Genomic DNA, 12,830 nt, shown 5'->3' with positions numbered 1-12,830 from the left:
TATGCCTATGAAACAATTGTCAAGATGTTTCCTTTCATCAGCGCAAGATCTCTTTTTAAGTAATATTGGCATTGTGTTTGTTATCCCAAAGTTACCTCATAATTTACTTCCAGGATTATGAACATATATCATTACTAACACATTATCAACTCATACTGTGTTACTCCAAAAGCTCAAAAAGTGTCTGCAAGTCATTTTCTGTGAGAAGCAAGAAACGGCAGGATTTCCCTACTGAGCGCTCAGCACTGTAGAAAGCTAAAGGGTTTAAGAGTTAGAGTTGCTTTTGTTTGCTTATCTCCTTTTCTTCTTCTATCCCTGTCTAATGCTACAGCTTACACCAATGCAATGAAGAGGCTGTCAAATCAACGTGGTTAGGAAAGCAGAAGAACAAATTAACAGAAGTTTCTTTCCAGTGTGATCATGCAACAGAAGAAATTGCAAAACATTAACTAAAGTTAAAAAGTGGCCAAACTAACGTATCATGCATGCAGTTGTTTTATTATTAATTTAAATATTACCCAAAAAAAGAATCTGCTGGCTATCACCTATCTTCAAAAATGATTTGGGGATTCTTGGCTTTGGTGATGGTGTTAAGTAATTACATAAGGGTTTTCACGCATTAACATCCAATGGCATATACCACAAAGTGTGAGAATTCAGTAATAGCCAGCATTTGCTCCACACATGCAGTTATGAAGAATCTAACATTATTCAGAGAAGTAAAACAAACTGTCAAACATGCACCAAGTCTGAAACTTACAAAGTGTATAAAACACAGCTGAAGGAAGGAATACAACAGAGAGGAAAAATCTAATGTACAGGCACTACATTTTCATCACATGAACCATTGCACACTTTTCAGAAATGCAGATCCCACTGATTTAAGATCTGTGGGATTTTTCATTTTGGTACAATCTTGTTTCCAATATTACATCACGTTACAGAGCTCAGCCCTGCTCCCACTTTGCAAAGTAAAATACCTGCAAATTGTTTGCTTTTCTTTTTGAATAAAAGAACTTATGAAGCAAATACAGATTATATATGTGCTATGTTTCATCCTTTTAAAACGGAAATATAGAGCCTTGATTAGTATCGAAGGCAGAGGGGGAGTAAAAAGTTAAAAAGACAAGCACTGGGGTAATGCTGCTATCCCTCCATCCAAGCACACAGTGACAATCTTACTGGTAATGCCTGCTGCCCTTTCAGTTCATTCTCAGTCGACATTAGTAGCAACTCTAATTCCTTTATTCGTTTTTCTTTCTCAGGGTCTTCATCATTATAGTGTCTCTGAAATTAAGAGTTAAGGGAAAAGAAAAGATAAAGGTCTGATAGGATGTAGCAACTAAAATGCTTATGGCTTGCCGTCCTGTGGTTATAACAGCCAAATTAAGACTCAAAGATGAAACAAACGTCAATTGTGTTTTCCACTACCAAAGTCCCTGCTGAATTTCAGTACAGACATTTGAAATGGAGAAAGTGGAAGCTATTATACCAGATGTCAACAACTTTGTTTTAAACCCACTTCAGAAGATGCAATTATTAGCCATGTTAGAACTCCCCCACCTTCCCCATTTTCTCTCTTCACCACACTTATTACATTAAAATGTTTCCTTAATGTATGATGTCTGCATTTTGACTTATCAAATGTGTAACAAATTGACTTTTGAAATGAGGTTCAAGTTATCTACCTGAATAGCTGCAGCAGCTGGCTGAGGAACATTGACAATATTTACATGCAGTGCTACTGGATATGGGATCTGACCAGGGACCTAGGCCGAAAAGCAAAAGACACTAAAAGTTATTATTTCTATCATATTGTCTGCCTGCATTGTGAATTTGTGTTAAACATACTTTGGTTTTAGTTACTTAATATTTACAATCTATGGAAATGAAATAGCAAAAAACCCAACAATGTTTACAAAAGAAGTAAACAGGTTTTTGGGAATATGACAGTGAGCATTACAGAGGAAGAAAGAAAATTCATATATGACATATCTACCCTTCCTGAATGAGAAAAGATGAACAATTTATAGATGCATTTGTAAGACTTTTCTAAACTGAAGTGAAAATGCAAAAGATGCAATTTCTTATTGTCTAAAACTCGACAGTGTAACTCTCTGAAGCAGCAGCCTGTTTCATTATTAATCATTAATAGAAAAGGAATCAGATTAAAAACAATGCTTGTTTGCTTGGTTCAAACAGGCAACCGACAAACAGAATATTACTGAAGGGAACGTGGGAGATTTTGACATAGAACACAGAATTAACCAGATTCAACTGATTTTTGACAAACGTAATATTCACCACTGTAAGAAACAGTACTGGAAACATGTTCACTGCTCACAAGACGTTAAAAATGCCGAACCCAATTCCACCACCTGAATGTAGGCAATCAGTTTGAAACGTAAATATTCTCATCATTGAATGAAGTCAAAGTCAAGGAAGTCCTCACCTCACATCAAACACACCCAAGTCCACCAAGACTGGGAGAAAACCCTTCGTGCTTCCTGAAATCAGGTATGGCTAAATTGCACCCACCTATTCAACAAAGCAAAACAAACAAAACAAAAAAAAAAAAAACAAACCACATTTTCAGGTGCTTACGTTTTGTGGCTCAGAGATGTGGTAGTAGGGGTAGTCACTGCTCAGCGGGGGCTGGCCGGCTACTGGCAGCTGTGCAGAAGGTGGGTTGTGAGCAAAGGCCATCAAGTGGTTGCTCTTCTGAAAGCCAGCAGCTGCTGAGGAGTGACAGGCTTTGGAGGACTCCTGCAGGTAGCCCTCCTGCTCAACCTTTCGGCGCATGGTGGAATTCCAGTGGTTCTTGATAGCATTATCAGTTCTGCAAGAGAAACACATATGTTTGAGGAGTTTTAAAAATGAGCGTTTCCAATTCAGGCAGATTAATAGGCAGGAAACTGCTGTTGGCATTTCTGTTTAAAGCTTGAGCTGTCCTCTGACCTTCCTCCTGCCCCTATCTTTACAAATCTCAACTTCTCAGGAAAGATGCTCAGTATAAAAGGTAAGGGAAAAGACAAATGGGCTGTGGTTGTTTATGTACTTTTCAAAGAAATCTCTAAGTCTTAGGTCCTCAAACTGTAAGAAATTAGTAACTGCAGCTTCACCTCATTCCCATGAAGTGAGGTGACAGCAAAGGCTAACAACCCTTTGAGGCTACCCTGAAGGACTGCCAACATCATCTTCCTAAGTCTTAATGTTACAGTGGAGTTTTATTGTATCTCACTGCTGGAAAGAAAGACTGTGGACAATAGCTGTGAAAAGAGTAACTTCCAAGCAACTTTCCAACTGGCCATCTAGACAATGACAACATCATGCTATACACACAAATTCAGTAAACAAAGCTGTTGGGAATTTTCTTAGCTGCAGAAAAACTGAGATTCAAATTCTCACATACATGAGTCAGAATAAAGCAAACTTATCAAGTCTGGGAGACTTTAAAAGTATGCTTAGGAACAGCTCCTCTATTTGAAAAACATCACCACCACACAGTATCACGGATGTGTGGAAGCTACAAAAACTTTCCAAGGGGTAATTCCTTTCTTGTTTTCTTCTAGAAGGTAAAAGCAGCCTAGGGAATGCCTGCTTAAAGGGCTACCATGATCTTAGGCACTGTATTTAGATCTTGAAGATGTTTCACCAAATAGCAGGAATAAAAATGGGAAGGGAAACCTCTCCCTTGCTTACATTATTTGCTTGACTACACTTTATCTTCAGTCACTTTTACTGCAGAGTGAGTAAGACACTGAATCTCTGACATTATATGCAAGCTGTGCATAAGCTTTCAAGGAGACAAGTATTTCCAGGACCAGAGTTTGAGGAAGTCAGTTTCTCCTGTTTTATACACGGATTTTTAACAGGTCAAAATAATCTGGACAATTCAGGAACAATTACAAATGTTGAAGCAGGCTTCTCTTAAAACTTTTTGAATAAACAGACTGGATTTCATGTTGAAGATATACCCTTAGCTGAATGTAAATTATGTTCCACTTGCAGAGCCTGATCCTTCCCTGTTAAGTCAATTTAAATTTTGACAGTTATTGCAAGCACAAATAAGACTGCACAGACATTTAGGAAACTGTTATGTTCTTGCTCTAGTTACTGGGTTTTTTTACCTTCGGCAAGCATTAAAAGCATGTAAAAATAGCATACTGTTCCATGTACTGACCAAACAGCACAGTTCCCCACTGAGAAAAATGCACATCGATGTCACTGGCTTTCCAGGTTTTGATTCCAAAATTTTTTGATTTATAAAGTGCAGCCTGAGGCAACTGAAATGGACTGCTCAGAACTGCAGCTTTTTCCTTTTTTCCTACTTAAGAGCTAAAGGTACATGTCATTACCGTCCAGGCAGCAACTTTGCAATTTCTGCCCATCTGTTTCCCAGCCTCTTGTGTGCCTGGTAAATAATTCTATCTTCCTCTTCTGTCCAGGAGGTTTTCTTCACTTCTGGATTCAAATGGTTGTGCCACCTCTCCCTGCACTGTTTTCCAATCCTTCCCTTCAAATGCTTAGCAATGACAGACCAGCGCTTTGGACCGTATTTCTGCACGAGTTCTATTACCTTCAAAGAAGGACATAAAAACTGCCTGTATTTAACGATGCATAATGAATCAATGAAATTTTTCTGTGGCGGAGCAATATTTTCAACAATGTTTCTCAAAACTGCCATGGTAAAACTAACACACAGTTTAGGTTCCCCACTTCCCATTTATACTTTTACCCAAAAGGAAAAATCTGCTAAATAGTTAAGGCATTTCTAGACTGCAATTCTGCTTTACAGTGTTGTAAAGCAACATTAATTAATTTGAGTAGAAAACTTAGAAAACACTACACAAATACTAGGCATTGATACTGATAGGATCAGTCTGCCTCTGGCCATATTAGTGTTGAGACCACCGAAGTCTCTAGGAGTTTTGCCCCAACTCATGAAATCCACTAGTAAGGCATTAATCAGACGGAAAGGAAAACTGATTACCCTTTGATCCTCCTCTTTAGTCCATGGACCTTTAATAAGTTCTGGGTTTAGTACCTTCTGCCATCGGTGCTGGCACTGAACATCTGTCCGATTCTAGTGAAAAGTAAAACATGCAAAGTAGATCATTCTTTAGAGAAGATGAACATACAGTGATTATGCTCTTACCTAGGTACACTTGTTCCCAACATATTTCACTGCCAGCTATAACTACTAAGCAATATGGAGTGATACAGTAGGTCTGAGAAGAAGTGCTCAGCTATCAGTTTGCTCACTGAACTAGGTAAGATTTCCATCGTTTCTGCAGTGAGGACTGTATCACCAAAACTACACAAACTGAATCTTCACCATCTACACAATAGCTGTCATGTTTTCACAGGCATTATTTCTACAACAGCCAAAGTGTTCACAAAACAATTATCTTCTAAACCATCGTTAAAATTCATCAAAGCTACTTTTTCTCTGCACTGAGGCATTTTGTTTCAGTGTCACATTGACCATCTACTGTGCAACATGACGCCACCCCCCATTTTTGCTTGTTTGATTTTTTCCAACCCTTTCTGAGAAGTGAAAGGAAAATTAAAGGTAAGGGTTTCCACAATATTCTAACTAAATTTCTGAGGTCTCCATCTGTGGAGGTTTTATATCTCCTGCAAAAACCTAACTATAAAGCAACCACTCCCCTCTCCCTTACTTGGAAACCTCTGATAAAGGGTTGTCACTAGAAGTGGAAACAGAAACCAATATCCACTTACAGGAAGGAAATTGGCAATGACTTTCCAATCTTCTGTGCCATTCTGCTCCACAAGCTTCTTCAGTTTCTCATCCTGAATCATTAAAAAAACCAGACATAATTAATATCACAATCTCTTATAATGCAAATGAAATACATTTTAAAAAGATTGTGTCTTTCTAAGCTTTTTATGCATCTATTTCTGCTTCCTGAGTGCAAGGGGAGGTGGTCTGTAGTCTTCTCATACTTTTAATTGCCTAAATCAGGACATTTTTTCTACTCCTGTGGATTTTGGTAGGTTCTTTACTGTGCTGCAGGAGAAAAACTGACTTCTTCTGTGCTGTTCTTTGACTCGAATTATACATTCTCATTTTACTGCTCAAAGCAATGTAACTGTTATTATTGTACTGGATTTACAGGAGGGCATGGACGTTTAGATGCCAGGCATCAGAATAACAATGAAATTCAGTAACACTCAGGCACCCAGCTGTCTGGGGACCTCTGGAAACCACAGCCTTAAGCTTTATATGTCTTGAACGTAATGGAAGTTCCAGTAATTTGCTCGTTGCCTACCCTTGTATGATGAAAGCACAATAAAACTACTAGCTCCTTTTTGCTCCTGATCACTGTGAGGGAGTTTTGCATACTTGCAATAGCAAGAAATTTGGCCCAGTATTTTTAATGATAAGGCCAGAAATAGAGACCCTAAAGACAAAAAAACCCAATCTCATGTACTGGGAAAGATCTTGATAGTGTAAAACAAGCGAGAACTGCCCCAAGAGATAAGAGGATGGGAGCAACCCTCCCCTTCCCCGGTTAGAGCCTCCCAGTACACTCCCAGTTCACGTGACAGGAAAGTGGCCATTGGGCTCCACGGCCATCCCTTCCTCCCAGGCCACATCACAACCACATCCACCTCTGTAAAAGCAGACTACAATTTAAAAAAACAAAACCAAACATGCTTGCAGGAGGTGACCTGCCACTGTTTATATATCAATATACATTGTTAGAGAGGAGAAAGACAAAACATCACTTAAGAACTGTCTTAATGTATTTTACAATAAACTCAAACCAGTTAAATGCCACAGGATATCCACCTGGCAAAGGAGTTTGATAACCACAATTTACCCAGAAAGTCAACACAAGGGTATCCTGACTGAAACACATTCTGACCTTCAAAAGCAAAATACATCTTGAATGCTCAATCTTGGTACTGCTGGATTTCTTTCTTCCAGCTTTTAATTTATTTCCACTCAGAATCATAACGCTGCAATTAAGGTGCAAATTTCAAATGGCACAAAAGGACTGCAGCAGTTTCTGCCACAGTTGTTTGCTGCTGTGGGACACTGAACACACGTTAGTTCTCGCATAGCAACTGTTCTCAAACAAAAAGAGGCAGCAGTAACAATCAAGCATTGCTGCAGGTGACTCTGAATCTGTTCCTCCAACAGGATTACACAGAGACTCACGTACCTGTAATGTAGACCTTGGTGGACATAAAAAAAATGGTGTTAATACATTTTATTTAAAAGATAAGAATGACCCTCAAAGTTAAATAAAACGCTGAATATAGCCAATGGGTTGAAAACATTGTCCTCATTCATATACATGGGACTGTCACTGAAGTTAGTTTGCAGACAAGCAACTCCGAGAATAATGGGATCCATGCTCTCTGTCTTTTTACATGCAGCAGATGAATGAATTTGGATTTACCTCTTCACGGGTCCACCTGGTTTTTCCTAAGTGACGTTTTCCAGTCTTAGGAAGCAGACCATCATAATCATGATCATACATCTCAACATCTTCTTCATCATCGTCACTACTATATATACTGCAGAAGGAAACACAGGGAGACACAGAGTGGAACATGAGGACTTGAGCTACTTAATTACAAAGCACAAAAACCCCACTACGATCCTTACAAAGGTTACACAGATAAAAGTTTTAAAACTTGCACAACAAGATTTTGTTCTGCATTATGTTGTTCTAGTATTCTGAACTGGTTCTGCTGTTTTTGGTATCCACAGATACAAGCAAAGGGCTGGCAACCTTCGTATTACTGTGCATGTTTAGACCTGCTCTTAATGTTAGATCAGTGGTGAATTACACACTTGGCAAACTTTCAACCAATGAAGGCTTCAAATTAAAATACAATGTTTGGGACAATAAAGAGAACTAGAGGCTGTGTCCATTACACAAGCGCATGTTCAAAATCTTTAACTCGTGCTGTACAGTCTGAAAAATATTAGTGGTTTTGTATGTTTAATAGACCAGATAGCTATATCATTCCCAAATAAAACAGACTGTGTATAAATATAAAAAGTTAACCAATAATAACCTTGTTTGAGAATATAGTTATGGACCTTATATGTGAAGGCAAAAGTTTCTCTAATTAAGTAAACCCAGTAAAGTGGTAGCGTTAACATGCAATAAGCTCTAATGGTAAAATGTGCCTGCCATGTATGGGTCTGGACAGACAATGGCTAAGGACAAGTATATTTAATATCCTGCAACTAGCAAAGGAATGATTGGACCCTTTTATATCCTCCATTTCTCTAACTTATGACTTGATTACCTCTATTCCACTTCTAAATACAAAAAATACTGTTTTTGAAATCCTCTGCTTCTCACCTAATTCATGACTAAGGGATTTCCCCAGAGGCTGTCTATGGGTAAAAAGGTCTCTATTACTCTCTTCACAAACAGCACTTGCTCTACCCAGTTAACTCAGTTAACTAAAACTAAAAGAGAGTGCTTTGTAACAAGAGCTGTCTTTCTGGTGGGCAGTATTTTATTTCCAGCTTTTAAGATAGGAGCAGCAGTTCTGACACTTCAGCTCAGAGATGATAACCACAAGTGCTAGAAAGGAGACAATGTCATGCTCCGAGGCTAAAAACTGCGATAGATCTGATAGTATGGTATGCTATGGTAGGTTAAGGTATGACTAAGACATTAAAATAAAGTTACTTTGTAATAAGATAATCAGGCATTGTTTATCCCGTTAGCCTGTTTTGAGGAGACCACTTCTTAAACGAAGCTCCAGTGAAGCGCAGCGACTGTTAGTCAGGACGCAAACGTCTCCACAACGCAATCTGTTAAACATATATTCTTTTAAAGTACGCTGGGCTAATCACACCATACATCTCCAACCCTGTTTTCTGGCCTGCGGCATGTGCCATGAAAACGATGCTACTTGTAAGCCTGCTTGCTGTGGCGCGCGTGGCCTTCCCCCAGCCTCTGCCGGGTGGCCCCTGACGCGCCCACCCAGCCCATCGCTGCCCCCCCTCCGCTCGCCCCCACGGTGCCGCAGTCCTACAGCCCGCCTGGCCCCACGGCTCGCTCCCCGCTCCCCGGCCCACCTAACCGTCCGGGGTCAGCACTGACCGAAGCTCCCGCTCTTGCACGCCAAGGCGAGCGCGCACCCGGAGCCTCCCGGGCTTCAGCGGGGCAGCCCGCCCGAGCGAAGCTCGCACGCTCCAGCAGCAGCTGGCTCCTTCCCCTGCCGCCGCTCACAGAGTAGATTCACTTTTCTAAGTGACACACAGACAGCTGTGCGACTGCTCGTATGCCAAAGGAAGTTTTGTGGCTCGATTTCCAAGTATCATTTCGAAAATGAGTTTCGCAGAGGGTAAAAGCACCAGGTATGCATCCATCAGTGACGCTTCCTGCGCGGTGACACGCTTCGGGCACAGCGGAGAGACGCCGCTCCTCCGCAACGGCAGCAGAACAGCAGCGGCGAACAGGTTAAAATTACTTCAGTGCGGTGCCAGTAATGTAACCGGTTTATTTAAATAACCGGGGCCTTGCTGGCACCGCAGAACTGAGCGAACCCGCTGTATTACCTGGGCTCTCCAGCAGGAGAAAAGGGCCCCGGGATTTCGGGACGTTCGGCAGCTGCTTTAGCCAGCAGGGCCCTCAGCGCTCCTCTAAAACTTTTTATTATTTCGCACCTCCGGCCGCAGCCCCGAAGCCCACCCCCGAGCGGCGCGGCACGGCGCGGCACGGCACGGCGCGGCACGGCACGGCACGGCGCTCCGCCCGGCCGGGGCAGGGGGTTGGAGCCCCGCGCCCGCCCCCGCTTCAGCGCTGCCCCGGCAGCAGCGCGCCGCGTTTCGCCCGGGCAACCGGCTTGTGCAACGATACACGGGGAAAGGGAGGGACAAAAAAAAAAAAACCCAAAACCAAACAAAAAGGAGCGACGGAGAGAAAAAAAAAAAAAAAAAGAAAAAGAAAAAAGAGGGGGTGGAGAGGAAATGACTCGCTGCTGCTACCGTGATTGAAGGAATTCGGGCACCAGCCCCGCGGGGCAGAGCCCGCGCCCGCGGCAGAGCCCGCGCCCGCGCCCGCGCCCGCTGCCGCCGCGCCGCCCCCGCAGCCCGCGCCGCCGTGGCGGGGCCGCCGGCCGAGCCCGGGGCGGCGGAGCGCCGCGTCCCTGCGGGAGGCGCCCGCGAGGCAGGCGGCGGCTGTCCCCTCTCTCGGGAGAGACGGGCCGGGTGATTCACCGCCAGCCCCAGCGACAGCCCCGCTCCGACGCTGCAAGTACAGCCCGGCGCTCGCCCAGCGGCCCCGCCGCAGCCTCCCGCACCGCAAGCCGCTCTTCCTTAAAAAGAGCCCCCCCGCCCCCAGGTCCCCGGTCCCGCGGGGGACGCGGCCGGCAGCCGGGCCAGGGAAAGGCAGGGCTGCGACTTTCTCCTCTGTCACAGCCCCGCGAAAGGGGAGGGGAAGAGGGGAGGATGCCGGGCTAAAAAGAGAAAGAGAAAAAAGCCTCCACGTGTCCGACTCGCCGTCCCCGACTAATTAGACAACAACCCCGCTCTGCGCGCCCGCCCGGCAGCGGCGGCACGGACGCGGCCACGCGGCGCTGCCGCCCCATCCCGTCCCGTCCCGTCCCGTCCCGTCCCGTCCAGCCCGCCGTCCCCCGGGCGCCGCCGGTCCCGGCCGCGGCACGGCGGGGATCGCCCTCTCCCGGGAGCGCGGCGGGCGGCCGGGCACGGGTGACAGCTCCGGCCGAGCGCCCCGTCGGGCCCGCAGCCCCCCCGCAGCCCCCCGCCCGCGCTGCCGCGCTCCGGCATGTGCCGAGCGGCGTGTGCGGGGAAAAAGCCAAGCCCCGCAGGGCGGAACTCCCCCCCGCCGGGGAGAGCCGCGCTCCCGAGGGGAAAGGGGCCGCCGCTGCAGGAATAAATTAAAAAAAAAAAAAAAAAAAAAAAAAAAAAAAAGAGACGAGGGAGCGAGCCCAGCCCCCGCGCCCGCCGCCCACCTGCCGTCCCACCCCGCCGGGAATGAATGAATGAATGAGACGGGACACGCTACCTGCCGCCGCCGAGCCAGCCCGGCATCGTCCTGCCGTGCAGCTGCGGGGCGCGCAGCCCCGCCGGGCTCCGCGCTGGCCCCTGCGGGCAGCGAGCCCCGGTCCGTGTCCCCCCCACCCCACCCCGGCCCCGCCGCGGCGGCCGGCAGGCGTGCGGCGCGGGGCCCGGGCGCCCCGTCAGCGGCGGCTCTGCGGTGCGTCCCGCTGGGCTGCCGCTGCCCCGGCGCCTCCGGAGGAGGGGGACGCTTCGCTCCGGGGCCGGGGGCGGAGTAGCCCAGGTGCGCGGAGGACGGACGGACGGACGGACGGACGGGGGGGTCGCCCGCCCGCCGCCCCCTCCGCCGAGCAAGCCCTTCTCCCGCCGCTGCCTTCCCTCTCCCCCGCCCCGCGCCCCGTCTGACAGGCGCGGCGCGGAGCGGGGCCGGCCGCCCCCCGCCCGCAGACAGCGGGTTACCTGTGCCGGGGTCTCCGGGCCATCCTCGCACCGGCCGCTGGGGGAGGAGGACGGGGGAGCCCGCGCCCGCCGCCGCGCCCTGCTGCCGGGCTGCGCCCAGGCGCTCCGCCGCCGCGCACGGGAGTGCCGAGGAGCCGCGGGAGGAGGAGGAGGAAACAGGTTGAGATTAAAGAGTAAACTCTGTAAACAGAGATGCCATCAAACAAAGGGCCCTTGGACACTCCCCCTCCCGCCAAATCTGGCGCCCCTGCAGTGCGCAGGCGCCTGGCGCCGCGCGGCGGGCCCGTGCCGCGGCGGCGGGGCGCGGGGCGGGCGGACCGGGGCCCGCGCGCCCGACGGGGCCCTCCCGCCCCGCCCCGCCCCGCCACGGCGGGACACCCCCCGCGCCGCGGCCCCTCGACGGCGCGGCCGCAGCCCCCCCCTCCCCCCCACTCCCGCGGCGTGAGGCGCTCAAGGATGAAGCCGTCGGAGCGGGGGGGGCTACCCCCCCCCCCCCGTCACGGTGCACGGCGGGTGGGGAAGGGGAGTCCCGTCCTGGGGCGGCGCGGCCACCCCCGGGGGGGTCTCGGCGACCGCCGCCGGGCCACGTAGGTGCCTCCCGCCGACGGCGAGGGGGGGAAGGGGGGTGGCCCTTCGCGGGTGCACCTGCTCTGCTGCCCGGGTGGCGTGCGGGCTGCAGCGGCAGCAGCCCTTCGGGGGCCAGCAGCCCACCCACCCCCCCCCCTGCTGGAAATATAAAGTGAAGGGGACTGCGGGGGGACTCGGGGCGGGGGGGGCCGGGAGCTGCCCGGTGCCTGACTGCGGTTGCCGCGCCGCGGGGGATTTTTGCTCTAGTTCCCCTTGCTGCTGCCAGGGGGTGGATGGTGCCGGCGGCCGCCGCCGCCGCCGCCGCGGCGGGAGAGGCGGCGGGTGTCCGATGAGCTCCAGAGAACACGTTTTCTGATACAGAAATGAGTCAGGATGTGAAAAATGGCGAAACATGCAAAGTTCCCAGGCTGCGCTGCTGCTTGAAAAATCGGGGCTTTGCAGCGGTTTCGGCGCAATCGCCCTTTCCTCAAAGGCCCGCGGCTCATCAATGAGCCGCCGACGGGGCGGGCCGGGCCGGGGCGGGGCCGCGGCGCCGCTCCCGCGGGGCCGGGGCGGGCTGGGGGGGCCGCTGTCCCCCCTCGGCGGAGCGTCCCCCGCGGGGCTGGGGGCCGTGCGTGGGGCACGGAGCAGGTCCCCCCTCCCCCAGAGCAGCCCCCCCCCCCCCCCCCGCCACCGTCCCGTCGGGTCTCCTAGGTTCACCGGCGCAGGCAGCGCGGGGACGGACAGGCAGCCTGGGCTGTGTCCCCGAGCTCTGCGG

General features: G+C 49.1%; 1 protein-coding gene across 3 annotated transcripts in view; it reads right to left on the bottom strand.

Moving 5' to 3' along the window:
- The window catches only part of MYB (MYB proto-oncogene, transcription factor), a 29,316-nt gene extending 17,699 nt beyond the window's left edge, over window positions 1-11,617 (bottom strand). The window contains exons 1-8 of one of the 3 annotated variants that reach the window (XM_049799875.1): window positions 11,486-11,617; window positions 7,437-7,554; window positions 5,746-5,817; window positions 4,994-5,086; window positions 4,359-4,579; window positions 2,605-2,839; window positions 1,689-1,769; window positions 1,183-1,287 (exon numbers count right to left, since the gene is read on the bottom strand). In XM_049799875.1, the coding sequence (XP_049655832.1) occupies window positions 1,183-1,287; window positions 1,689-1,769; window positions 2,605-2,839; window positions 4,359-4,579; window positions 4,994-5,086; window positions 5,746-5,817; window positions 7,437-7,554; window positions 11,486-11,508 (948 nt within the window). In that variant the 5' untranslated portion in view covers window positions 11,509-11,617. The remainder of the gene's footprint in view (window positions 1-1,182; window positions 1,288-1,688; window positions 1,770-2,604; window positions 2,840-4,358; window positions 4,580-4,993; window positions 5,087-5,745; window positions 5,818-7,436; window positions 7,555-11,485) is intronic. The other 2 variants (XM_049799876.1, XM_049799874.1) reach the window with 2 other exon arrangements.
- Between the last annotated feature and the right edge of the window lie 1,213 nt (window positions 11,618-12,830).

The sequence above is a fragment of the Accipiter gentilis genome, chromosome 5 (assembly GCF_929443795.1).
Source record: "Accipiter gentilis chromosome 5, bAccGen1.1, whole genome shotgun sequence".
NCBI lineage: Eukaryota > Metazoa > Chordata > Aves > Accipitriformes > Accipitridae > Astur > Astur gentilis.
Note: the sequence above shows the minus strand (reverse complement) of the source record. Positions and strands in the feature narration are given on the sequence as shown.